Source organism: Lissotriton helveticus, chromosome 4_1 (genome assembly GCF_964261635.1).
Source record: "Lissotriton helveticus chromosome 4_1, aLisHel1.1, whole genome shotgun sequence".
NCBI classification, from domain to species: Eukaryota; Metazoa; Chordata; class Amphibia; order Caudata; family Salamandridae; genus Lissotriton; species Lissotriton helveticus.
This window is the reverse complement of record NC_136063.1, coordinates 1,465,378,592-1,465,406,140: the sequence shown is the minus strand read 5'-3', so window position 1 is coordinate 1,465,406,140 and position 27,549 is coordinate 1,465,378,592. Positions and strand designations below refer to the sequence as shown.

The 27,549-nt window shown below is 43.0% G+C and overlaps 1 protein-coding gene across 1 annotated transcript in view; it reads right to left on the bottom strand.

The window, feature by feature from the left end:
• Positions 1-266: 266 nt before the first annotated feature.
• The window catches only part of CDYL (chromodomain Y like), a 304,671-nt gene continuing 277,388 nt past the window's right edge, over positions 267-27,549 (bottom strand). Inside the window, exons 6-7 of the mRNA XM_078688047.1 lie at positions 26,590-26,733; positions 267-1,827 (exon numbers count right to left, since the gene is read on the bottom strand). Coding sequence (XP_078544173.1) covers positions 1,669-1,827; positions 26,590-26,733 — 303 coding nt within the window. The 3' untranslated portion in view covers positions 267-1,668. The remainder of the gene's footprint in view (positions 1,828-26,589; positions 26,734-27,549) is intronic.

The window sequence follows — 27,549 nt, the reverse complement described above, 5'->3', positions numbered from 1 at the left end:
TTCTAAAATGAAAGTTGTATTGGTATTAGCAGCTGACCTCCATCACTAATTCAATATTTGTTACAATAAAGATTAAATTATATTCTGGCTCAAGATTAGGAATGAGGCCCTATTCAATATTGCTGAGGTTGGCAGCTAAGCCAGTTACTAAATGGCTTACACTGACTAGAGGGGACTAACGGACTAAATGGGTACATCCTAATGCGATTTTACTAAGGAAATCCCTTCTGCAACAGTACAGATCTGTTTTACAATCATAAAAAAACATGTTATGAAATATTAGTTTATTTTAAACAGTTTTCACAGCTGCATTTTCTATAAAACTTTACAAATTGTACAGTTCATACTACTCAACATAAAAGTAGGTCCCACTGATGCAAAAATACTGTACCAATGCCAACTTTAGGCAGTTTTACAAACTGTACAGGGCTCCCCTAAAAAGGGAAGTCAGATCCTGATATAAACTTAAAAACTGTACAAAAATAATGTTGTTTGTAATTCTTCATACATTCGTCATATTGAAAGCAGTCTTCCAGTAACAGTGGATATCTGTTATCAATCAGAAAACAACTCTGGAAGGGAATGCAAAGTAAAGATATGTACAAAGGGCACACTGCTACACTATAATTTTTACATAGCACAGCCTTATAAAATGCAGAGAAAAAAGAACAATTAACATGTAATATAAGATACTTTTTGGGATGAAATCTGTATAAGTGTGGCAAAATTTAACTTAATAAATAAAATATATTCTAATGAACCTAAAAAGTATACACAGGCACATAAAAAGATATTTTTGGTGTAATACATTGATTGAACCTGAAAATAGAAAAACTACGTTTTATAAAGAAGCATTCTCACCCAGCAACAGAAGCATTATAGTTAAAAAAATTGTGTAACTGTTGATACAAAATGTGAAACTAATGCATAACTTATAGATATTCATAGATAAGATATTCAGTGATTCACTAATACTGCAAAAAACAAGCTTTCATCCTAGAGACAGTGGTTTCTTCATGTGTACTGGGTAAGAATATGACTTTCTTAAAAACGGGAGAAGCATTTTTTAATTAGAAATCCTGAGCACACACACATTTTTTGCAGATATGTATATCAAAAGAATATATAATATTAGGGTTTATTTTGCATTTACTGAAGACTTTTCCAGAATGCGTAATTGCTTGAGGTATTTCAACCTTTGTCCAGAATTTAAAGGCATAACGTCAGTTTTTTACTGTATGGTTGAGCATTAAAAGTAAGAGTTGGCAGATACCCATCTCAATCTTAGACTCCATGTGAAAAAATAAACATTATTCCAGACCTTCCTGTCACAGAGTCCAAAGTCATAACAATTGATCCTCTCTTCATTATCCTCCTCTTTTTGCATTACAGTACTCCATAGAGTCATGAGCTGGTTCCTCAATGAGAATGCTAGAGCACTCCATTTCATACCAGTTTTGTGTGCACTGGGCTGGAAGAAGCTCTGCAATTGTCTTCTATTACAGTACTGAACAGAACGGAAAGTTGGTTTTCCAAATACAGTTCCAAGCTTTTAGGGTTGGTATTTAACTTGCTTCTTGAATTTGAAAAATAGTTGGGCACTCCGTCCTATGTGCCCAATTAATAAAATTCCAGTGCCATTCCACGTAAGAACATTTGCATAGTCCATCAAAACTCATCAATCTTCCTTTGTAAGTACTTTAACATAGAGTCCATTCCTTGTGAAGAGCCCCACACTTTCTTTAAAACTTCACACTCCCTGTCATTGGCTTGCTCCAATTCATCTTTCATGACATTACGGACTAGAGCTTTGGTTTCTTCAAGTACCTAGATGAAACAACATTATTTTAGTATTCTGTGAAAACATTCATTATCATGGTAATTTTGAAGATTAAAAATAGTACAATTTGCAGCCTGCCTAAGAAACTATTGAAAACAAACATATATATATATATATATATATATATATATCTACACACACACAGAAAAACAATGAAAGCTGCAGTAATTCACTTTAAAATGAGCAGCAGTTCAAATAGAAATATACAAAAATGCCTTTGGTGCTTTATTTTCATTATACAATAATAACATATTAATGCTTATGTGGTAAGGATGGATTAGGTCATGTAAACTTTTCTACAATCGTGTTGTGTAATGACTTCAAATGACTTAATTGTCCCACCTAGATACAGTTGCATCCAAATCTTGGATGCAAGCAAGTGCACTCTGCATAAAAAGATTCCGAAATATTATAAAATGTAACGAATAGTAGGATACAAGTCTTGTAAACAATTAACAAGCTTTGGCATAGCCAATAGGTTTCGCCTTTGGGACTTTATAAGTGTTTAGCCAGAGCTATTGACTTTGCCAATGTCGTTAAGTTGTGCTGTAGAGAAGTGTGGCTGCTGTGCAGCATGCTGAAAAGTTGTAACAAAAAAGTGGCAGAAGCATCTTTGGTACCTCATATATGACCAAGAACACATTATGTACAACTGAACGACCATATTAAAAAACATATTTACAATAAAACATTTCCTCAGTTTTCTTTCATTCTTGCAATGCTGGCAGCTTGTTTGTGCCTATTCCAATAGTTGTTTGTTAAAGCTTTTTTTTGAGGGGACATAAACAATCGGAGGGTGAAGGTTGGGAACTAGTACCTGTATTAAAACACTAGCAACGGCCAGGCGCTAGGGGAGAATCAACAGATGCCAGATTCCGAGAGCAGGCTGAGGTGGTGCTGAGTGATGCGGAGGTAGTAGTGGTGGTGGTTGGTGACTGGTGCAGAGACGATGCGGCAGTGATGTTGAATGATACTCAGGTCTTGCTGAGTGATGATGATGTAGTGGTGTACTAGTGCAAAGGCGATGCTGAGTGATACTGATGTGGTGCTGAGTGATGCTGTGGTGGCCTGAGCGAGCAGTGGTGGCCCAGAGTGATGCAGTGGTGGCCCGAGCGATGCAGTGGTGGCCCGAGCAATGCAGTGGTGGCCCGAGCGATGCAGTGGTGGCCCCGAGCGATGCAGTGGTGGCCCCGAGCGATGCTGTGGTGGCCCCGAGCGATGCTGTGGTGGCCCCGAGCGATGCTGTGGTGGCCCCGAGCGATGCTGTGGTGGCCCCGAGCGATGCTGTGGTGGCCCCGAGCGATGCTGTGGTGGCCCCGAGCGATGCTGTGGTGGCCCCGAGCAATGCTGTGGTAGCCCCCAGTGATGCTGTGGTGACCCCCAGTGATGCTGTGGTGGCCCTGAGTGATGCTGTGGTGGCCCTGAGTGATGCTGTGGTGGCCCTGAGTGATGCTGTGGTGGCCCTGAGTGATGCTGTGGTGGCCCTGAGTGATGCTGTGGTGGTGGACATACATTCTGGACGATGCGGCAGTGATGATGAATGATACTCGGGTCTTGCTGAGTGATGATGATGTGGTGGAGGTGTACTAGTGTAAAGGCGATGCTGTGGTGTTGCTGAGTGATGCTGTGGTGGTGCTGAGTGATGCTGTGGTTGCGCTGAGCGATGCTGTGGTGGCGCTGAGCGATGCTGTGGTAGCGCTGAGCGAAGCTGTGGTGGCGCTGAGCGAAGCTGTGGTGGCGCTGAGCGAAGCTGTGGTGGCGCTGAGCGAAGCTGTGGTGGCGCTGAGCGAAGCTGTGGTGGCGCTGAGCGTAGCTGTGATGGTGGACAGACATTCTGGATAGAAATTTCCAATAACATTTGCGATGGGGGAAATGGGCAGTGAGTGAGGTCCAAGGAACTCTGGCATCTGCCCACGGAGAAGAGACGGTCACTCGAAAATATCTTGTGCTTCAGGAAAGTGGCCGCCTGACAGCCCAGTCAGTGGTGGAGGAAAGGGAGGTGCTTATGCCAGGGAACCCCGAGGGAAGGAAAAGGAGGGATTCCTGAGGATGAGCCCCGGTATCGAATTGCCCCCTTCCCGGATGATTGGCAAAAGCCAGGACACTGACCTGAGACCCCTCTAAAGTGACCGAACCCTTGAGAGACGCCCGGAGTTAGCGCTCTAACCTGAGTCCCAATCTAGCTCCTCAATCAATGATTTTGTGACCATGCTTATTCGGTATGAGCTGCTCACAAGTGAGAAGGGATGTACTGAGCCACCCGGGCTCTACTATATGCGTAGTGACATGGCCTACAACCCTCTGCCTGGCGCGACCAAAGAGGTAGGATAAATAACCAGAAGCTGATCCGCTCTGAGCCAGTGATATAGATTGTGTTTAAGGTGTGTATCTGCAGATGCAAGCATTTAGGGTGGCCTGCTCACCATCACAGTGGCTCCCTGTATATACCAAAAGACCGGATTCAGGCGGAAGATTCCAGATTTTTTAGCTCACAGATGACTTTATTTTAGATGTCTCCCGCCCTAAATTTCCTCTACTTCAAGAAATGTCTATTACCGTTTTTGTCTCCAAAACTTCCTAATTTCAAAATAAATTGTTAGCATGTATGATCCCTATTTCCACATTCGACTGTACGTACGTGCAAAATTTAACTTTTGTCGTAAAACCACTTTTTGATAACTTTTACCTTGCCTTTGCAGAGATACAATTGCGTCAAAGGACGGAAGCTATAAATAAATCAGTTCAAAACACTGCGCTCGGAGTCCCAGTCTTAAACAATGCTAAAGAATGGTAATTTCATTATTTGAAGCACTTTACACCAGATCCAAAATGGCAGCAACATTTGTCATAACAGTTGCTAAGCGCACCATCCCTTTAAGACTTAAAGGGGCGGCCTATCTTCGGGGGGGATGGGCGGCTGAATATGGCTGCCCCTATGTAAAAGATCTGCACTGAGTTATCTCATAGTTGTCAGAAGACTAGCCACGTGGATCCGGGAGGACACACCGGGGCTGACCCGATGTTGCACCAAGACAGGTGAGGAAGGGAGCGATGGCCCGAAGGTGCATGGGGGGGAGGGCAGATACCGCATGCAGGTCATAAAAGTATCATAACAAAGGCGAAGGCGCTTTTCCTACAATTAGAATGATGTTAAGTGGCGTTTTGTGCTAGGATCCTCTTTAGGGCATGCCGTGGTAATCGTCAAATGGGAACTCCGTTTAATTTTCGGAATTGCCTCATTATAAATGTAAATGGTGGAAAGCAACGTGCATGGAGTGGATTGGGGTATGCTACATATGTCTGAACGGCTCTCCGTGCAGGCGGTAGGGTAAAGAGTGTACGCTAGGCATGTGTGTGCTGGGGGTAAACATGTCTGGATTTCGTGTCCTTTGTTGGCTTGAAGTGTAGCGTAGATAAGGACGGTGTTTTGGTAAAGTGTTGGGGAGGGGCTAGGCATTGTCAGATGTGAGAGGGAGAAGCGTGGTGGGGAGGGGCATTGAAGCACGAGCAAGACAGAGTCGGAGCGAGGCGTGCACACTTGGGAGAGCGAGAGGAAAGCCAGATGGTGCCTCTGCTTGCAACTGTGCGCGTAACCAAACGCCTAAACCTAAAGCCTATTAAATGTCTCGCCAGAGCAGCGCATGCACTGGCTCAGGCAAGACCTAAAAACTTTATTTCATTCACAAAAACAGTTATATTTAATATGAAACCCATGGCTATACATTTTTCAAGATATCTACAAAAACACTGTTTAACCACGGCAACTCTTAAAGATAAATACCATTATAGCAAGCTGGAAAAGCTCCAAAAACTTTTAAAATCAACCTTTGTTTCCTGCTTCCTAGTTTTATTTTCCTCCCTTTCTCTCTTATTACAATCATCTAAACAACATGCTCTTCAATTTCAACGTTGATTTACCTAGCCCACTTCTCCAATTACTAACTCCACGCATTAACAAAGAAACAAAGTAATGTTGATAAAATATTTGATCATTAGACGTGTGATTCATGGAAGGTTTAACTTTAGAGAAAGAACATGGCTTGTGAGTTAAACTGAGTTAGCCTTTCATTTATCAGATATGTGTAAGCCATGATACATTGAGTGAGCATTCAGAAAACTAAAAGCAGGTGCAAGAAGTTAAAGTAAATGAGGAGAGAGGCAGAAGGTCACTGAAGCTCTTGGGCCAAATCACAATGTGGGCCATTGACCACAGGGAATTATAGGACTTATTCAATGACAAGCAGTCTGATGTTAAAAGCTCTTCTAAACATCATGAGCTCAGGTTCTAGGTAAAGAAGGCTCTTGCTGTATGTTTCCATTTTAGAGAGGGAACGTGATTCAGGAAGACCAGTCATATGCAACTGGCCAACTGGTAGCATCAGAACAGCAATAATCAGGTGTCTGATCGGAGAGAGCTTTATTGGTCAAGCTCAAGGAATATAGAGAAAAATGATATGTTAAGTTTGACTTGATTCTAAACTTTCTTGTAAAACTCATTTGTCCCTTTCCTTCTGATCTGATTTTGAGGGCATGGTTTTCTGGTAATGAACTGTAATGTGGCCAGCATTTAGCTTCCATTTTAGTTCTCGTGTTAACTTAGCCTCATTTTCTAATAGTGCTCTGTTCAAGTTTTTCTATTTTGCAAGAATGGCCTATTTTTTTTTTAGATAGCCATTGACGCCTGGTAGTGTGCACACTTAGACTCAGGGTTGCAAAGAACAAGTTACTTACCTTTGGTAACTATATGTCTGTAAAAGACATATATTAGTTATGGATCCCTTACCTTAGAATTACCCCCAGGAGTCAGACTGGATCCGGAGAACATATAGTTTCTTACCTGTCGGTGTAGTTTTGCAGCTTGAAGACTTTCTGGATTCACTATGCTGTGCATTATTCCGCCATCTAGTGGTTGGGTCCAGAATTGTAGTCTTTTTTTTTTCGTGGCCCAGGTGGGCGTCGACATCCCACAATTTGGTGTCCTTCGTGACGTTGACGCGCTTCCAGCAGAAGCTCCCACCTTTGGTCGCCATCTTCGGATTCCTTTTTCTTTTCTTGTGTTATTCTTGCTTTTCCTTTTCTTTTTTAAGTCTTGTTCATCTTTAATCCCCTTTCGCATCTTTCTGCCGGAGGAGGGTGGGCTCGCTAGTAAATCCAGAAAGTCTTCAAGCTGCAAAACTAACCAGACGGGTAAGAAACTATACGTTTTGCAGCGTGAATCTTTCTGGATTCACTATGCTGTGCATAGACTTTGTAGCGGTTAGTCCTTATTGTGGCGGCTGGGATGGAAGGTGAGCACTGGTTACTGAAAATGTGTTCTAAGAACTTCTTATCCCCTTGTGCTTCTTTGTTCATTTGGATATCCACACAGAAGTGCTTAATGAACGTGTGCACTGAAGACCATGTTGCATCTTGGCAAATGTCTTGAATTGGTGTGTTGGCTAGAAAGACAATTGTAGCTCCTTTCTTCCTTGTTGAGTTAGCATGAGCTGCTCCTTGTAACTGTTGCCCAGCTTGTTTATGGCATAGTTGAATGGTTTGTGCGATCCATCGTGCAATGGTATTCATGGTGACAGGTCGTCCCAAGAAACTGTTTGCGAAGGACACAAAGAGTTGCTTTGTCTTTCTGAACTCCTTTGTCCTTTCTATGTAGTGCATCACCGCCCCTTCTGGCGTCCAGTGTGTGCAGCGCTCTCTCTGTGCTTGTGGTTGGTTTTTGGAAAAAACGAGGTATTTGGATTGTTTGGATGATGTGGAACCGAGACACCACCTTTGGAATGAAGTGTCGGTCTGTTCTCATAACAATCCTGTCATTGTGTATCTGCAGGTAGGGTTCTTGAAGTGTTAAAGCCTGCAACTCACACTCTCCGCAGTGATGTGATAGCTAATAAGAAGGCCGTCTTCAGCGTGAGCATGTGCAGAGTAACTTTGTGCATGGGCTCGAATAGTGCCTTCATCAATTGGGTCAGCACTACATTGAGGTTCTTTGCTGGTGCTGGCATTCTGTTTGGAGGTGTGATTCGCTTTGCCCCTTCTAGGAATCTCTTTACGACTTGGGAGGTGAAGAAGCTTTTCCCCGTTTCTCCTCTAGTGTAAGCAACAATCACCGCTAAGTGTACCCTTAGGGATGTGTAGCTTAGTTTGCTTTGCAGTAGATGTGTTAAGTATTTTAGCACTGTTGACTTCCTTATGATCTTTCTTTGCAGTTTCTCTGTAATGCACCATTCTGAGAATCTCTTCCACTTTGCTACGTAGCATTTCCTTGTGGTAGGCCTTCTTGCCTCCCTGAGCACTGACATTGTGCTTGCCGGTAGCTTGAGATGTGCAAACTCTAGGTCTTCAGGAGCCACGCCGCCAGTCTGAGGCTCTCTGGCTCTGGGTGTAGCACCCTTCCGTTCTGCATTGTTAAAAGGTCCCTTCTCTTTGGGAATTTGTGTGCTGGTGCTTGCTCCATCGCCACAATTTGTGAGAACCATGACTGTCTGGCCCACTGAGGTGCTATTAGTATCAGTGACATGTTGCTGATCCTGCATTTGCTGCGTACCTTGTGCATTAGTGGGATCGTGGGAAAAGCATATGCAAATGTCTTTGACCAACTTATCCATAGTGCATTCCCTTGTGACCAGTTGTCTGGATGCAAAGGCATTTTGGTGTGTTGCAAATAGGTCTATTTGCTGTGTACTCCACTCCTGGAATACCTTCTGTAATTCCTGATGAATGATCTCCAGGTAATTGATGTGCTTGACCGCATCCTGTTGCGACCACAGCCCTCTCACCGTCAGCTTGTGCATATGCGCGCCTCACCCCAGCTGGTATGCGTTCGCTGTGATGGTCACTGTTGTAGTTGGTTGTGTGAATGGTTTCCCTTGCGATATGTTTCGTTTGTTCCACCACGCAAATTCCTGATGCACTGGGTGCGTGACAACCACTAGATCTTCCCAACTCCTGATTGCCTGTGACCATTGCTGTTGTATCCATTCCTGGATTGGCCCCATTTGTAGTCGAATATTTTGGACTAGGTGAATTCAAGACACCATCATCACCATTAGACTGCTCACCGTCCTCACTGTCAGAACGAGCCCCTTGCGGTAATGACGTGTTTACTTCAGTATCACCAAAGTTCACTTCCTGCTGGGGAACACTTTGGCCTGTATAATGTCTATCTCTGCCCCTAAGAATATCTTGATTTGCTCTGGCTCTGTTGACGATTTCGCCCAATGAATCAAGAAACCCAGCCCCATCAGTGTTAGCATGACCTGCTGGATGTGTAGTCTGCATTGATTGTACAAACTTGCCTTTACGAGGCAGTCGTCTAGATAGGGGTATACGTGTATCGCCTGCCTTCGTAGGTGTGCTGCGACAACTGCTAGGCATTTTGTAAACACCCTTGGTGCATATTTGAGGCCGAATGCCAGTACTGTGAACTGGTAGTGGCTTTGGTTGATCATAAACCTTAGTAGTCGTTTGTGTTTGATGGGTATGTGTAAGTATGCGTCCTTTAAATCTATGGTAGACATGAAGTCTCCTTGCTGTATTTGTGGTATTACCTCCTGTAGCGAGGTCATCTTGAATCTTTGAGTCCTTACGAATTTGTTTAGGAAGCTTAGATTTAGGACAGGTCTTAGTGTTTTGTCCACTTTTGGCCCACGGAAGTAGGTTGAGTAAACCCCCTTGTTCCTTTGGTTTTGCGGTACCACTTTTATTGCCTTCTTGCTGAGCAATTCTTGCGCCTCTAACTGCAAGAGCGAGAGCTCCTTTGCGGAGTGTGTCTTTCTTCTTGGTTTTCTGTTGGGAGTTTGTCTTTCCAACTCTATACAGTATCCGTATTGTATGATGTTTATTATGCATTTGTTCGATGTGACCTTCCTCCATTCCTCGATGAAGTATCTTATTCTTTCCTCTACTGGTGTTGAGTGTTTGAGGTACTGTTTGTTGTTGAATGTTAGGCTGCACATTTTCTTTTTGTCTTTCCGCCCACCCTGAGGTGTTGCTAGGGTGGGGGCCTGATGCATAGCAGAGTCACTTGGTTGAGGGCTGTTGTCCTCCCCTTCGTGTTTGTCCTCGTCCGTTTCCGTGCCCTTGAAAGGATTGTCCCCGGGGTTGGTACTGCTAGTTTTGCTGCTGCTGCCCCTGCTGCTGCTGGACTTGGTTGTTCCCTTGGTAGCCTTGTTGAAACGTTTGGTGCAATGTGGTTGGCACGCTGCCTCCACATCTAACCCCTGGCCTCCTTGTAGGCGTGTCTCTTCTCAGTCCCCTGAACTGCAGTGCTCCCGTGGACCTTGCTGTTTCGTTGTCCTTCTTGAGCTGTGGCAACTTGTCGTCCACTGGTGTGCCGAACAGTTGCTCTCCATTAAAGGATGTATTTAAGATGTTATTTTGTACCTTTAGCTTTCAGTCACTCCTATGATCATTAGCCTGCTAGATGTTTCTGCAGCATCCGGTGACAATTTTAGGCATGTTTTGCCAAGTTCTTTCTTTCCTCTACTAGGTGAGCAGCTCTTTGTTGGTACTGATCTGGTAGATGCTTCAGGAGCTGCCCCACGTCATCCCAGTGTTGGTATGCGTGCCTGTTGAGCAGCACTTTGGAATTTCCAATGCGCCACTGTATTGCCGCATTTTTCTCCACCTCTCTCCCTGTGAGCTCCATACTCCTCTCCTTGTCCGGTGGTGGTCCGGCATTTGTGGAAACATTAGCCTTTTTCGTAGCCGTTGCTGCAATTATTGAGTCGGCTGGCACTGACCCCTGGATGTATGCAGGGTCCTTTGAAGAATGTTTGTACTTCTTCACGGTTCTAGGAGTCACAGCCATGCATACTGCTGGCTCCTTAAATGCCTCTCTTCCCTGGTCCAGCACACTAGGGAGCATGGGCAGGAATTGGCTCCTGGTCTGTTGAGGCAGTAGAGTTTCCAGGAGGAAACATGCCTTGGGCTTCTCCTCCATTTTCACTCCATAAGTCTGTGCAGCCTTCTGCACAACCATGCTGTAGATCCCCATGTCATCTGGCGGCGAAGGCCTCGAAGTATAAGTGTCAACGCCTTCTTCCGGTGATTCGGCTTCGAGATCTTGCCATTCCACGTCTTGTGCCTCCGAAGACGTCGAATCCCGGTAGAATTGCAGATCTTCGCCACCTTCTCTCTCGAAATAGAAGTCCTCTTCTCCCAGTTCCTCAACTGGTTTGGGCGTTTGACAGTTCCGCATCTTCGTCGTCCCTTTCGACCTCGACCACAGGTTTCGGCAGAACGGTGTATTGACTCATCTTTTCGTCGAAGTCCTTCTTCCGCTGTAGGATGCTCGCCATTTCGGCCTCGAGCCTCCTCTTCTTCCTCTCCATTTCGGCGGCATGTTCGGCGTCGAGGGTTGGAGCACTTATCTTTGAGGACGTCGGTCCTTCTTTCCTCGGTGCCGAGGTGTCCTTTTTGAGGGCAACCTTTGACGTCCTTTCGAGGGTTTTTGCCGATTGGGAGTCCTTTTCGAAGGAATTGCTCGGCTGACTGTCCCTGGAGGCTGTTGCTTTCGTCTAATGTTTCGGCGACAGAGCTCCCTTTGAGGACTTAGCTTCACTTCTACGAGTGTCACTCAGGGCTTTTGCGTCACTCTTTCAAGCTTGCTTGGATGTCTAGGGGTCGACAACTCCCTTAACTCCTTCGACGTCTTCTTATGGACCTCGACGACCGTGCAGTCCTCCGGTCCTTCTGCGATGTTGTCCTCTTCTCCACTGGAGAGGCCCAACTCTCGTAGCGATGGAGGTGGCCCCTGCATGTTGTGGTTCGCCCTTCTCTGCCTCTCCCTGACTCTGAGGGTCTTTGGTATAAACGCCGAGCAGGCAATGCAGTCTTTGCTTCTGTGGTCGAGCGGCAGGCAGAGGTTGCAGACTGGATGCTGATCCTTCTGGGTGTACTTGGGGTGGCAATCGGTGTAAAACTTGAACAGTGTTTTGCCCAACCCCCCGCTCAGGGAATCCCCTGCGAGCGCATTCTCCGTTGAACGTCCAGGTTTTATTCTTTAAACTTCTCCCTCGTCGTTCCGGTACCTGACCTGTAGTCAGGTGTAGTTGATAACTTGATTCTTCGTCGAATAACTTCGATTTTGCTTGAATTCCTCTTCCAAAACTCTGAAACTCCTCAGCAACGATCCAGACCCAACGGCAGAAAAAAGAATCTGAAGATGGGGACCAAAGGTGGGAGCTTCAGCCGGAAGTGCATCGAGGTCATGAAGGATACCAAATGGTGGGATGTCGACGCACACCTGTGCCAGGAAAAAATTAAAAAAAAGAGAAAAAAAGACTACAATTCCGGACCCAACCACTAGATGGCGGAATAATGCACAGCATAGTGAATCTAGAAAGATTCACGCTGCAAAAATTGGTTCGTAGCAGTACCACTGCGCGTCGGCACGTGGCGTCGGTCAACTCAGAGTTCGTTGTTTGGGTTGTGATCGCCAGAATGACGTCGAAGTATCTACTTGGACGCCGCCCTCTCACTCGGACGTCAGTTCTTTCTTTTTCCGCGCCAGCCAGTGCAGATCCGGAGAGAGCGGTACCTTGTCACTTTTTGGCTACTTTTTTCGACCGTAACTGACATCAATTTGCGACAGGAGTCGCAGGCCTTGCAGCCGGTTCGAGGACGGGACATCCCTAGGTGCACCAGGAGTCGCACGACTGAAAAAGAAGTCAACAAAAGTCGTAAAAGAGTAGTCAAAAAGTGACTAGAGGTACCGCTCTCTCCGGATCTGAGCTGGATGGCGCGGAAAATGAAAACTGTCAGCGAGCCGAGAAGGAAGATAGGTGTGTGTGAGTGACAATGAAAGGGTAGATTTGTTTCCACAGTTTCCTTGGGACTCGAGTCATTTCTAAGTTACAGACAATATCTATAACTGTGGAGATTTAAGAGTTTAGATGCAGTACTGTGAGATAGTCAATTAGACCAACATTTACTGTATAAGAAGATTCAGTCTCTATATTATGAAGTTGTGTTGTTCTAAATACACAGTCCCACTAAATTAGTAGGAACCATATAACATTGCATCAACAACTTTGTTGGTATGGTACCTATTTAATGGTTCTCTTGAGTAGTTTACTTGTGTGTGCCCAAAGCACCTTTATTACCTCAACACAGATGTTTGTGATAAGAGTTTTTATCCTCCTTCAGCTTAATAGGGAGCACCTGCTTATGCCTGTAGGTTAATCAAGCTTGTTTATTTAAAATATTTCACCCTCTTTAGTAGTTTCCTTGCTTTGAATTGCAATAATTGAATACGGTGCAAGCAGTAATTATTCCTCTTAAGTTCAGACATGCTGTAATTGAACACTTAACTACTTATGGGCTCCCCCATACTGGTGGAGAGGCTACCTTCATGGTTGAGGTACACGAAGCATACAGATGTGAGTTTTTTTATTCCTGGGTTGACTTTCCTGCTGTTGATGTCAATTCAAAAACATTTTACACATGATGAGGCACAAGTTCCAGCTGCATATAGACCTTATGAATAATTACAAATGTAAATAAGGCAGTCTGTCGGACAGAGTTGCTTGACTTTAAAGTGGTTCAGTCATTACTGGCCTTTCCAGGTAAGATTACTTGCCTTTAAGCCAAACAGTTGTACATTAGATTTAGACATGGAATGGTACATATCAAAAGATTTTGCATTCGCTCTGGAGTGAATTACTGTGTCAGCATATTTTGTCCATAATTTACCTAGAGACTGAAACTTTTCATCTTCTTCTTCTGCAAGGCTTATTTAATTCCTTCTAAGAGGTGGATTAGCCAATGTGACTTCTCTCAGGTATTAGGCAATATGAACATGCATTGATAATTATGAGATCTGGTACGAATGAAATGATTAATATTAGTGCTGCTACATTTTTGTCTTCTGAATGGATTAAATGTAAGAAAATATTAGTGTCCAGTAGTAGTAGTGTGATCGATATTTAGTTGATGTTTTAATATTATTGTGCACTTTGCACTTTGTTATATATTATTCTCTTGCACTTTATAATAATGCACTTTACTGTATATTATTCTCTTGCACTTTTTAATAACGTGCAAATTACTGTTACGTTGGTGAGGTTTACCAAATGACATACTTTTTAAAAAATATAATTGGCACTGGCAGATAGCCTTTTGTGATTTTCGTGATTATCTTGTCAATGTGCAAAAGATATAGTGACATTTGCCAATATGTTGTTTATGGTGATTTTATATGAAAGTATTGTGGTATGACCGATTATCTTTATCTGCTGATTTTAGGATTGTTTTTAATGATCTTTGAATCCCAAAAACTATATATAATAATACAATATGAAAATTCCTTTAACATATCAGAAACATCATAATTGGTTCCTAGGCACCCTCCCACACAGAGTACACAATGACAGACTGTGTCTTCTCAGTAATGATGGGGCAACCTGCCCAGCCTTAGCAGACTTTACACCTTATCCACAACAATTGCAAGAGAGAGACACAATTGGTCTTTTAAACCATTTAGTTAGACTGTATCAACGTCTTCTACAGTATGTTCTCCATACCATCACTACTGCCCCAGCAAGGGCTCCTCAAGCTGGGAAGACTCAATTAAATATGCCTACTTTTAGTCCTACAACTATTAAAGTTATTATGGGTAAAATCCCTAACAAACGGAAAACAAATCCATTTTGGATTGCACAAAAAACAGATCAGCTTGAGGCAGTGTTTCCCCAATGGGACCCCATGATCAATTCAGAATTCTCACTATGTGTCTTGCACTTGATATGGTTCCCTCGGTGGAGGAATGTAATACAAGGGGTACAGTTTTTGCAGCTATTTATACCATCAAGCACGGTACCATGTCCATTGCTGTTTTACTGAAGTTCTTAAACCGATTCAGGCTTAGCATGGAGCAACCCCTGCCCTCGATTTGAGGATGAAACTCATTGGCAACTTTGCCACTGTGTCCTCAGTTATTTTAAGTAATATTAAGGGCAAGGTAGCTACCGTGGCAATTCGCCAACAGCTGGGTGCCCGTGGTTCCAGTGGCAAACCAGGAATGGGAGCTTCCTAAAATTATTTCTGAAACCTATATCGCCATAGGTCGTCACAGTCTAGGAACCAGGCTTAATAAGTCGCAACTTAAAGGCAAATCTGATGCAAAAGTTACCAAACCGACAACTGAGTCTTCTACAAAGAATGGGATAGAAATATGGCTAAAGCAACTACCCTGAGTGGGCAGGAGTCCTACTATAAATGTTACAATTTACGTAACAGAGATTCAATTACTCAGCACGATAAGTCTCAGTAGTCTCAGACATCCTTCTCGTTCTTTTCAGATGGTCATAGAGAAAGGGACGAGGCGACCAGACATGAGCAGCATGTGAAACCGAAAACTGACTCAAACCGCTCTTCTAATGTCATTAGCATCTCAGTCCTCTCTCACAGGCTCTATGAAACAGACTTACACATTGAGGGTGATATACAGAGTGCTTTTAAAGTATATTCTGGTAGAATTTAAGTAGTGAATATGACATTCTCTTGACTGAGACTGATTGGGCACATGAGTTTGTCATAAAAGTCCCACAAGGAGAGGACATAATTATACCTTCCTTTTCTGTAATTGTTCCCGAAGAATAAAAAAGCATAAACCAGCATATGCTACAGTATGGGCTCTTGTTCAACCCCCAGAATTTTATTGCAACCAGGCAGGCTGGGATAAAGATTCTCCTGATCATATTATACCTACACGGTCCAGCCTGCAAGCACAAGCACAATACCCTATTAAATATGAAATAATTGTTAAATAATTTTTAAACAAACACACGCACACACACTCAGGCCGTGGCTGCACTCCACTCTGCCTCACAGACTTACCAACTTCACTTGTTGCAGCTTGACTCACTCCCTCTCTCGGCAACTGAATTCCCCACCGCAGGTCAAATTTACTACAGCTACTCAAGCTGAGCCATTCGGCGCAGGCCAGCGGTGCAAGCAGAGAGCACTGCTGGTGCGCTATGACAATTTGCCCCATGTAGCCCAACGCCTGCCTCTCACGAGTTTACTGAAAATCGGCAGCAGGACATGACATCCGATCCCCGCGGAGCCTCACAACCTGACTGGGCTGCCATGTCTCAGTAGCAACCATTGGGCACTACCTCGACGTGATGTCATCTGAGAGCCGTGCCGAAGTGGGATTCACAATCTCCTTCAACTTCATGATAGATTGTAGCATTATTAAAGCAGCCTGCCAGAAGAGCAAGCCCCAAGCTGCAGGAGCAGCTGCGTAAGCCACGGCGCACTTACAGCCCCCACTTCACATTTAGTGTTATTTTGGCAGCTCTAATAAAATGGCCTGTCTTGATTGACAGCGGAGGCGATATGCATTTTGTGTGACAATGCATTTTCAGTGCGGTGATGCGGAGCATGTGTTAGTCTAACGCCTGATGCGTGGTACTTGACAGGACTGGAGATAATCAGCCTACTCTGGCTCTCGTCATTTCGGACGCTGGTCCCTGTAGTTTTATTTTTGCATTATTAAAATTGTATTGCAAGTACCAGAATGCAATGAACAAACCAAGGAATGGCTTTTGGGCTGCAAAGGAAGGATAATGTTACTTACCCAGTAAGCATCTGTTTTTGGCATGTAGAGCTGTAGATTCACATGCTTTGCATACTACTGCCATTTAGTGTTGGGTCCGGATGCTTGCAAGCTGTTTTTCTTCAACAAAGTCTTTCCTAGTCACAAGGTAAGGTGACGCCTCCTTTCGGTGATAGTGCGAATGGTCATCGACTCCATTGTTAGATTGTTTTCCAGCAAGAGGGTTAGAATGGAGTAACGAAGTGTAGAATAGAGATGTCCATGTGTATGAATGTATATTGAAGAACTGCAACAACTATAGGTACCCGGGGAGGCGGGTGGGCGCATGTGAATCTACAGCTCTACATGCCAAGAATAGATGCTTACTGGGTAAGTAACATTATCCGTTCTAGGCATGTGTGTTGTAAATACACATGCTTTGCGTAGACTACAAAGCAGTATACTCCCAAAGCGGTGGCTAACCTGTAGACGTTGCAGTTGTTTTAAATAGTGTTTTAAGTACTGCTTGGCCTACATTAGCTTGTTATCATGCTAACACAGCTACACATGTTTGGTAAATGTGTGGTGTAGACCATGTAGCTGCCTTACATATGTCAGCTAGAGGAATGATAACTAAAAAGGCCACAGGAGCCCCTATTTTTCGAGTGGGATGTGCTCTAGGGGGTATGGATAAAGTTCTTTTAGCTTTAGCGTAGCATGTTTGAATGCATTTAACAATCCATCTTGCAATACCGGATTTAGACATTGTCTTTTGTCCTATCTATGTAGTACAATAAAGCTCTTTTTACGTCAAGTGTATGAAGAGCGTGTTTTGCTACAGAAACAGGTTGAGGAAAAAACACCTAACTCAACCGATTGGTTTATATGAAAAGCAGAACCCACTTTGGGAAGGAATCTAGAGTTGATGAGGAAAACTACCATGTCTTTGTGTAGCTGAAAGAAGGGTTCTTCCCAGGTTAATGCCTGTAGCTCACCAACTCTCCTTAATGTTATTGCTATGAGGAAAGCAACGTTCCATGAGAGGGCACTTGTGCAATTGTTCAAAAGTTGGATTCATGAGCCTTGTGAGGACAATGTTGAGATTCCATATAGGGGCAGGAGGAATCCTTGGTGGTATTATCCTTTTCAAGCCTTCCATCAAGCTTCGATTACTGGAACGCTAAATAGTGACAAATGTCTGTTCTGCAAATACGCAGCAGTTGCTGCCAGGTGCAAACTAATAGATGTATAAGGTAGGCCAGTTTAACAGGTAACAGATAATGTTTTGTATAGAAGCATCTAGAGGATTTATTTTGCTGTTATTGCAGTATACAACAAATCTTTTCCACTTTGCTGCGTAGCAAGCTCTGGTGATAGGCTTTTGTGCTTATTTTTAGAATATTCATACAGTCTGGTGGTAGATTTAAATAACCAAACTCTATGACTTCAGGAGCCATATCGCTGAGTTCAGTTCTTTGGGATTTTGAGGTCTGATTTCTCCATTGTTCTGGAGGTAAGGTGCAGCTTTTGATGTGGAAATAGTGACAGCTCTAACAGGGTGGTGTACCATGGTTGACAGGCCCATGTGGGAGCTACTAGAATTAGTGTGAGGGATGTTTGCCTAGACAAATATCCCTGACCAGTTCATCCATAGGGCATTGCCCTTTGAAAGAGTGTGTGGGAACCTGGAGCCGAAGCTTGGGCATTTTGTGCTGTCGGCTGTGGCGAACAAATCAAATTGTGGGAATACTCATTGTTGAAAGTATGGAAGGAGAACTTCGGGATGAAGTTCCCACTCGTGAGTTAGCTGTCTCCTTCTGCTGAGGTGGTCGGCAATCTGATTGTTTACTCCTGGGAGGTGTTCTGCCAGAAGATAAATCCTGTGATGGATTGCCCATCTCCAAATGGTTTGAGCAAGTCATGTCAGTTGGAGAGAGTGCGTCCCTCACTGCTTTTGCACATAATACATTGCTGTTATGTTGTCTGTTCAGACTAGGACAGTTTACCTATCAGGTGAGTTTGAAAAGCTTTGAGCGCTAGAAAAACTACTAGAAGCTCTAGATAGTTTAGGTGCAGACTTTTGTGCTTGTTGCTCCACATACCTTGTATTGTGTAATCTTGGAGAAGGGCACCCCAACCTGTCAGAGATCTGTCTGCTGTGAGCACGATCTGCAGAAAAGGGTTGATGAAAGGCAGTCCTTTTGATACGTTTTGTGGGTTCCACTACTGCAGAGAGCGATGGGGACGGCTGTCTACCAACACTAGATCGGTTAATTGACCCTGAAATCTTGCATGGGGTACAATTGCAATGCAAGACACCATCATTCCCAGCAGTTGTGTGAACTCACTGGCTGGTAAGGCTTGGTTGGACTGAAACTGTAGTATCATAGACAATGTTGTGATTTCTGTCTACATTCAGAGAGGCTAGAGCTTTGACTGTGTCTAGAGTGGCTCCTAGGTAAGATTGCATCTGCGAAGGATGCAAGTGAGATTTTTGTGCATGGACCATAAAGCCCAATTGATAAAGTAGGTCTATTGTAATTTGAGTAAGTCGTAGACAGTTTTGGTAAGTGCTCGCTTTGCTGCACGTCGTCTAGGTAGGGGAAGAAGTGAATATGCGGTCTCCTGAGATGAGCTGCGACTACTGCCAGACATTAAGTAAATACTCTGGGAGCTTGAGTCACTCCAAAAGGGAAGTACTTTGAATTGGTAATGCTTGCCTGCTATCACAAATCTGAGGAATTTGCAATGAGCTGGGTGAATTACAACATGAAAATATGCGTCTTTTTAAAGTCTAGAGTAGACATAAAATCTGCCTTCTGTAAACGTGGAAGTATCTGTTGAAGGGTCCCCATTGAAAAGTGTTCTGACAGTATGTATTGGTTTAACTCTCTGAGATCCACAATAGGTCTTAAGGAACAGTCCATTTTTGGAATCAGAGAGTAAACCCCTGAACCTTGGTACTCTATTAGAACCTGTTCTATTGCTCCTTTTAGTAAGATACATTGCACTTCCTGTTCAAACAAATGGATGTGTTCTGGAGACAATTTGTGAGAGTGAGGTGGAAGTTTGGGGGATTGCTGGTAAGATCCAGGCAATAACTATGTTGGATAATTCCAATCACCCATTTGTCGGTTCTTGTACATTGCCAAACGGGGAGAAATTGATGAAGTATTCCCCCGACAGGTGTGGTATGGTCAGGGGGAAGTGTGGGTAAGTCACTGCTTATTAGGGGAAAGGGAGTTCCGGGGTGTGTTGCCCTTACCCCTAGCTTTAGGGTTGTTCCCTCTATAACCTCCTCGGAAAAAAAAATCTTGAGGGAGAGGACTGGTTATTATATTTGTAGGTGGAGGTATTCTGGTCTGAGGGTGTGGTTTTGGACCTTGCTTGGTAAAAGGAACGACGAAAGGAGCATCTGTGTGAAGGAAACTGGAGCGCTCCCATGGATTTGGCCACTTCAGTGTCCTTTTTCATTTTTTCTAATGCCTGATCGACCTCAGGACCAAAAAGATGTTTCTTATCAAATGGTGTGCTTAAAATAAATTGTTGGACCTCAGGCTTAAACCCGGAGATCCTTAACCAAGCATGTCTCCTAAGCAAAATGCTAGTGTTGACCTCTCGAGCGGCAGTTTTAGCAGCACATAGAGCTTAGTTTTCCTTCATTTACCAACCCTTGTGCTTTTGTTTTCTGCTCATCTGGGAGATATTGAAGCAATTGTTCCATTTTATCCCAGTGTGCCCTATCATACCTGGCTAAAAGGCTCTGCGTATTTGCATGGCACCAGTGATTGGCAGCTTGAGCAGCTATGCACTTGCCAGAAGCGTCTATTAGCTTGGACTCTATCTGTGGAGAGGAGCGTCCCCTGATGCTTGGAATTATCCCGCTTACGAGCATTGGACACTACCAGTGAATCTAGTGGCAACTGGCCCTTGATAAATACTGCATCTTTTGGGGAGGCCTTATACTTTTTGACAACTGTAGGAGTAGGTTACCAGCGTTTTAGGTGCAAGCATGGGCTGGCCTTTTGATACAGAAGATTTCGGCTCCGAAGGTTGTTTCTTTTCAGTGAGGGCTTCGACTCCAAGCCGGATTTGTTTTGGAGCCAAAAGGCTTTGGTTCGGAGGAGGGATTTTGCTGGCTCAGTACCGAGCCGGAAGGCTTGACTGGGTGTTTCGGTGATGAGCCTGGAGGCAGGGCATCAGAAACGTTGTCTGGGTGCGGACCATGGCCAGGAGGCAGAGGTGGTGCCGAAGCCTTATTTTTTTTGTGGGTGAGTTAGTGGGCCAAGGGGTCTTTCATAAATCACGTCACAATGTCACTGCAGCAGTTCTTCAGCATCGAGGTCTATCTCTAGCTCCGAGTCGGAGTCTTGCTCGAAAAAAGGCTTCTTTCTCCTCTGCCGCTGATGCACCAACATCTCTTGACTGGCTTCTTCACCAAAGATGTCTAGCGTGTCTTTGATGCTTTGACGCTGCAGCTACAAACGTCGAGCCCGACGATCGTGAAGAGTTTTTTCGACCGAAACGATCTGCAAGCATCACAGTCTTCTTTGTGCTCTGTAGACAAGCAAAAGTTACACACAAAGTAGATTCCGTTGACTGAAACGATACGCATAGAAGTAGGAAACGCGTACGAAACAATACCGTCGAGGGGAACTTGAAGAACGGTTTCGAACTGGAGTGCAGCAAAACACGTCCAAACCCGATGGTGGAAAAAAACAATCTAACAATGGAGTCGATGACCATGCGCACTATCACCAAAAGGAGGAGTCACCTTACCTCATAAGTAGGAAAAACTTCTTCGAAGAAAAATAGCTTGCAAACATCCGGACCCAACACTAGATGGCAGGAGTATGGAAAGCATGAGTATCTACAGCACACATGCCTCAAACAGCCAGTTACTAATAGAAGAAGTTTTCTGTTGTGCATGTTGGTCAGGCTGAGAAGACGGGTTTTCAAAAGATTTCTTCTATACCGCATAACCTGCTAACAAATGCAAACTGTTTTAATCTGAAGTAAACACCTGCAAACCCATTCAAAATGACACAGTTACTAAAGCTGGGGTAAGGACCAAATACCAAAGGAAAACACATTAAATTGACACTAAATTCTTCAAAGTGTGGCATACTCATCTAAAGAGCAACCGCCCTCCCCATAAAAGTGCTGTAGACTGCTAATTTTAGAGGCATGTATGCAAACAAACCACCTGTTCTCCAAAACCCTCAATGTTTAAAAGTAACACAAAATCTTCCTATCATGGATGTACTGTGAATAATGCCCAAACCCCCAACACATAAAAGTGTATCCAAGTGCCTCAAATGTGCTAAATTCAAAGTGTAGTTTAGTTTGAGTTGCATAGCGGCAGCCAAGTGCCCCTGCGTTATGCTACCTACTTTTTGCCAGTCCTACTTTTTTCAACCAGGAGCAACTTACAACATGGCCAAAGTTATTTGGCTTTTAACATCTCAAATAATGGCTAAAAAATAGCATGAACAATTCTGTTCCCTAAATGTAGCACTTAAAGAAAAAAACTATTCCAGCTCGTGCTATGTAGTCCCAGTCTGTGATAGAAAGCACAGTGAATATGTAAGTCATTATTTTAAACTTGCATTTCACACAGTATAAGATATGCTGCTATAAAAATGCACAAAAGGGTTTAAGATTATAGATTTTAGTATTACCCAGACAGTACATAGTGGAATTGTTTTTTATAACTGTCCTTCAAAAGCACATATTTCACAGTTCAACTGGTAACTCCCTTGCAATACTACTCAAAAAGAATAAATCTGTGCCATTAGGAAGCTTCAAGGGATTTCATCGATTAAAGCCAATACTGACTTCCAAGCACCCTGGCAATAAGGCTTGTTGAGCTGGCTGACCCTTCTTTGTTTTAAGGGCACAGAAGACTCCCTGCCTTACATTTCTGCTAAGGCATTTCAACTGTCAGAATTAACCATCCTGTTGCAGTTGTCTTTTTACAAAAAGTTGGGGAACTGTTTTCCTCAAATTAAGAAAGTAAGGGCACGCTGTGCCACTCAAATCCTGCCCACTTTGACCACTGCCTAAAAGCAAGAGTGTGTTGTTTTATATACAAAAGCAGACTGGCACTCGCATCTTCTCAAACCAATCTCCCACATGTCTGCTTTGTTGGGTGGAGGTCAAGCATCCTTAGATATTGGCATCTTCTTCACAGGTCACCCTTCTCAACTTGGAGTATTCACCTCCAAGAGATGGTAAGGTGAAAAAAACAAGTTGAACAACAGAGTCTATTTCAATGGAGTATTGTGTTGTAGGACTGCTGTATAGGTGTTAAATCTGTACTTATAAATTAAGATTTGTGTCCATGCAGCTTTAATATGCGTTAAAAGAATAAAGCTGTGAATTAATACTGTCAAAGACTGTAACTTATAATTTGCATTTTCTTGCTGCAATTTCTGGTCCTCCATTCAACAAATATCAAGTGACCTTGCCTTTAGAGCACAGCTTTGTCTCCTAGAACAGAGAAACATCCATTAAAAACTCAAAGGTTGATAAATGGGCTACTATAATGCTGAGAAATAATGACAGTTATTGTTAAAACTAGGACACAATTCATGTTTGTTGAGCGTGTCTTAAACTTTAAAGACAGTTTTACCACTGTCAACTATATATTGAATTCATGGCGCTTAGAAGTGCACACAAATTGACATGCTTGGTCGGGCTACGCATGGCGGTTGCTCTACCAGGAAGTTAAGGGGTACATAGTCTACTTTTTCAGTTTCAGTCTTGGCACCTTTTTTACGTTTTGTTGTTGTGATTTTTAACTTTGTCAATCAAGCATGCTTATACGTTTTTCAGTCTTCACTTTCAGCCACTTTTTTTTTACTTTACCTTGTCTCTTCCTTTCCACCTTTTTTTAGCCTTTTAGGTCATTACATGTTTTCACAAGCAGCCACTTTGGATTATCTGTAGATATATTTTCCTCATCATTCTCACATTTAGATTAATGTGCCTTTTGCACAGATATTCACGTTTGTGTGCTCGATTTTAACCTGTTCTATCATGGGCGCCACACTCGTCGGTATTGCTTGAGTCCGTTTACACTGTTTGATCACCATATACTAACTTTGCGATACACAAGTTCCGACGTAGACGCAAAGTGTTTTCCGCTCTTGAAGCACCGGGACAAGTAAGTTTATACTGATAACGGTGACCTTTTTGTTTTGTTTTCACAATTCTCATAGTCTATATGTACTGGGGCTTCACTGCACTCACTCAAAACATACGTTGGTATTTTTGTTTAATGTTCTTTAGCATGGTAACAATTATTGTTTGCTCTGCACTCGTTTTTCTAGAAGAGTGTCATTCACCTTGGTTTTTACACGTGGGTCTTTTTATCTTGTACACAGCCCATTTTTTTCACTGCTGGTAATGACACCTATGGTAACCGCAGACCCAGTTCAGTGCAACACCACTAGCGCTGCCATGTTTTACGCTCGTGCTTTAACTTCACCAATTGCATGTTGCTCACCATCGCGTTTAGCTTCTTTCACATTGGCTTGCATTACTGTACGTTTCCTCATTGTGCCCTTGCTCATCATTTTCAGATTCTTGGCCCCTGATGAAGGGCTCCGATAGCCTGAAATGCATTGGGACTGGATCATAAAGAATGGATCAAATTAGGATGTGCAATCTAATATTGATATGAAGAACACAATATCAACAAAGATTTATGCACATTAAAACATCTTTATGCGTCATCATTTATGTGCTAATCATCTTTTTGACGAGAACTAGATACATCATTTTCTACCCACACTGCTTGTGGGAAAACAGCTGTGCTCTGGGGGACGCCCCCTACCCAGGTGGCGCTGCTCTCAGTTTTTTAAAAACCTTTGACCAGAGGGTGATACCCTATATAGCACGCAACAAAACCACAAACGCTCATCATATTGGTGTGCTCAGTCCACACTCGCTTGCTTAAATGATTAGGAGTCCATTAAAGAAATACAAGAGCTGCCCTTTCAGCAATGGGAACTCGGGCATGTATTCTGTAAAGAGAACAGTGGTTCACCTGGAACTCATTAAAATAATTCATTCTTTTGAGGACAATAGGGTCAATGCATCAAATTAATTAACCGAAACAAGATTTTGGTCTAGCCTTAAATGTAGTTTTAATATGCATACCAATGGAAAATAAAACAAGCATTGGCATAGCCAATAGGTCTCGCCTTTGGGACCTTATAATTCTTTAGCCATGCAACAGTTGATGCTGTTGCACCAGGATATTGTGCTGGATAACCAAACACTTATAAGGTCCCAAAGGCAAGACCTATTGGCTATGCCAATGCTTGTATTTTTAAAGGTAATAACATACATTCAGCGAAATCAAAACATGTACTCCTGGCTCCCAACATTTGGGTGGAGCAAAGAACCCTTCTGGCAATTCCCACATTATTTTCAAGTGACAGCTGCGTAGTCAAGCCAGACCATAAAAAATGGGAGAGTGGTAGGACTAGTTTATATACACTGCAATACAGCCTCTCCGGTCAGACTGAACTTAAACAATAAGAAATTGGCCATCTGGTGCAGAAGAAACTTACTGTCAACCTATTCACAGAAGACTAAGACACAAACAATGAGTGTGCTAAGGCAAATTTAGTTTTTAGTTATGTATGGCTGTATATGTTCACAAAAAACACTACTGTTGTTATGACAATAGTTGTAAGTGTATATGACTGTAATGAAGAACTTCAGCCTCTCTGTGAATGCAGAAAAAGTATGACATTGTGAGTTCTTCACATTTCAGTTATAACATTTTAAAATAACATTTAAAAATTGATCTTAGTCAAAATAAAACTTTTTAGTGGCTACTTCATCCAAAAGAGTTATATAGCTTACTCACTGCTGTGACAGAATTGTGTATGTTGTGTTATGGGAATGAGGAGGGGCGAAGAATGTTCGGATTTCATTTTTTTCCACCCCCTTTCCCTCCAATGCAGATTGTGGATTAGGTTCCAAGTGGGAGACCTCCTTACTCAATCACATACAAGACAATCCCTTTTGGTGGTTAAAAAAGGGGCTCCCTCTTTTCCAGGGGTGGGAGTGGAGTGCAACTCATGCCATAGGAGAGTCCACAGAATACTGTCATGGGGGCTGCGAGAGGGCTACAAACCAAAGCCAGTCTGGTCCCTATTTATGGAGACCCCACGATAAGCTGCCATTGGACCCACCACATACTGCCATGTGAACCCTGCAAATACTCCTATTTGGCCCAATACATACTGATAAGCAGGGGGAGGCAGCACATACTGCAACGGGTTAGCACACAATGTACGTTGGAGTGGCTATGTTGTACTGCCATGTGGGTTCCACTATGTACTACCATGCAGGCATCACAGTAAACTGCCCTTTTTGGGCCACTACAGACTACCATTAAGGCAATACAACATGTCATGGTAGGGTCAGGCATTTGGTGACTACAACATTCCAGGGGGGACACCATCATGCCATGTGGTGGGACATACTGTGCAATGAGGGGCTTACAACATCATGTCATTGGTGTACAATCCCATCTTGCAATCAAGGGCAGTCCTAACCTGGGGAGTCAAAGAGATTTGTGTGGTTGTCAGTTGTCACTGACAAACCAACATATCTTGAGGAATAAAGTATACATCTTTAAAAGTGCTGACACCAGTCTCCCCTATTTGAAAGATGCAGGCCAAACAATGGTCAGGGTGAACAAACGGAAATGAATAACTGAACATGTGTAAAACATAACATGCTTTATAATGTAATGTGTGTGCCCTGACAGTTAAATCTCAGGCAGCTGGATAAACAAAATGATCAAAGCTGCGTGGAGGACAAGCACTTATTTGTGGAAGCACACAACTTTAGCCTTATAAAGACATGCACTCCTTGCTCTCAACATGTGGGCGGAGCTAAAGTCCCTCTTCTGGTGGTTCTCACATAATTGTCGGGTGGCAATAAAGAAAGTGGTTGGAAAGAATACTCTAATAGACCTGTAGCACAAGAAGTTTATAATCCATAATAATTTGGAAAGTATCTACTGCTGAAGAAGCTTTACACAAACAGCATTCTTAGAGTCAAGACATATTGACATAAAAGTAGGGCCATTACGAGTAAGATCAACCTACATCAAAGGTATGATTTGTATGTAATCAAACACACACCATTTCGTTTACAACACATAAAAATTATTCTGACTTACTACTGGATTGCAAGTCACAAGTTCTTTAATTCGAACCATTACTTCTTGTGTGAACGTCCCAGGCCAAAAAACCTGAGAGACTAAACCTTTAGTACATGCCTCCTGCGCAGTCAATTTTCTTCCGCTGAATAGCATTTCGTTTGCCTGAAACAAACATAAAACATGATTATGTATAAATATCATGAATACTTAATGGCTGCAGAATTTAAGAACAAGATTAATACGTAGAATCTAATGTAAGAGCAATCGCCTTGTTCCCAAATGTGGGGTTCCTGCACAAAAGTCTAGCCGCAACAAAAAAAAGATCTTCAGTAAATGTATCAACATAATATTCTATAGTTAAACAATGCCATTATTAAGACAAAGAATACACAAGCAACAGCAATATCAAAGAGTGTACTCCTAAAAAACAATGTTGCTTTTTCAAAAATAATTAATAGAAACGTTTCTTAAAGTATCAAAAGTAACGAAATGGAGACATTGGAGAGTCTCTCGGCTGCACAGATGTTAGTAACATTTTAAATCTGAAAATGAAATAAGCTTATTACATGTTATTGTTTCATACACAAAGTATTTTGGCTCGCAGAGAAGCGGAGGCATTGTCATGAGATGCAGGGAGAAGCTTTATATAACTGTGCGCACAGTATTTTCTGCAATGATGATTTAAGATCATCTGATGGTACAAATTCTCTTAAATACACATTTTCTGATCATCTTTGAGAGGTAAGGACATGTGTAAATGGAGCAAGCTATGGAGTAGGTGCTGGACTAACAGTTCTGTGCAATGAACAAGAGTTTAATTTGGTTACAGTTGGTAGAATTTAGATTCTTTCGCAAAAAGAGTGTTGTAGGGATGGGATATCTTCTTGTCCAAACCGGTTTCTAATATCTAATAATATTCTATGATCTGTACAACCACCTTCTGAATCTTGGTGAGGATGTTCCAGGTGTGGGCTAGCC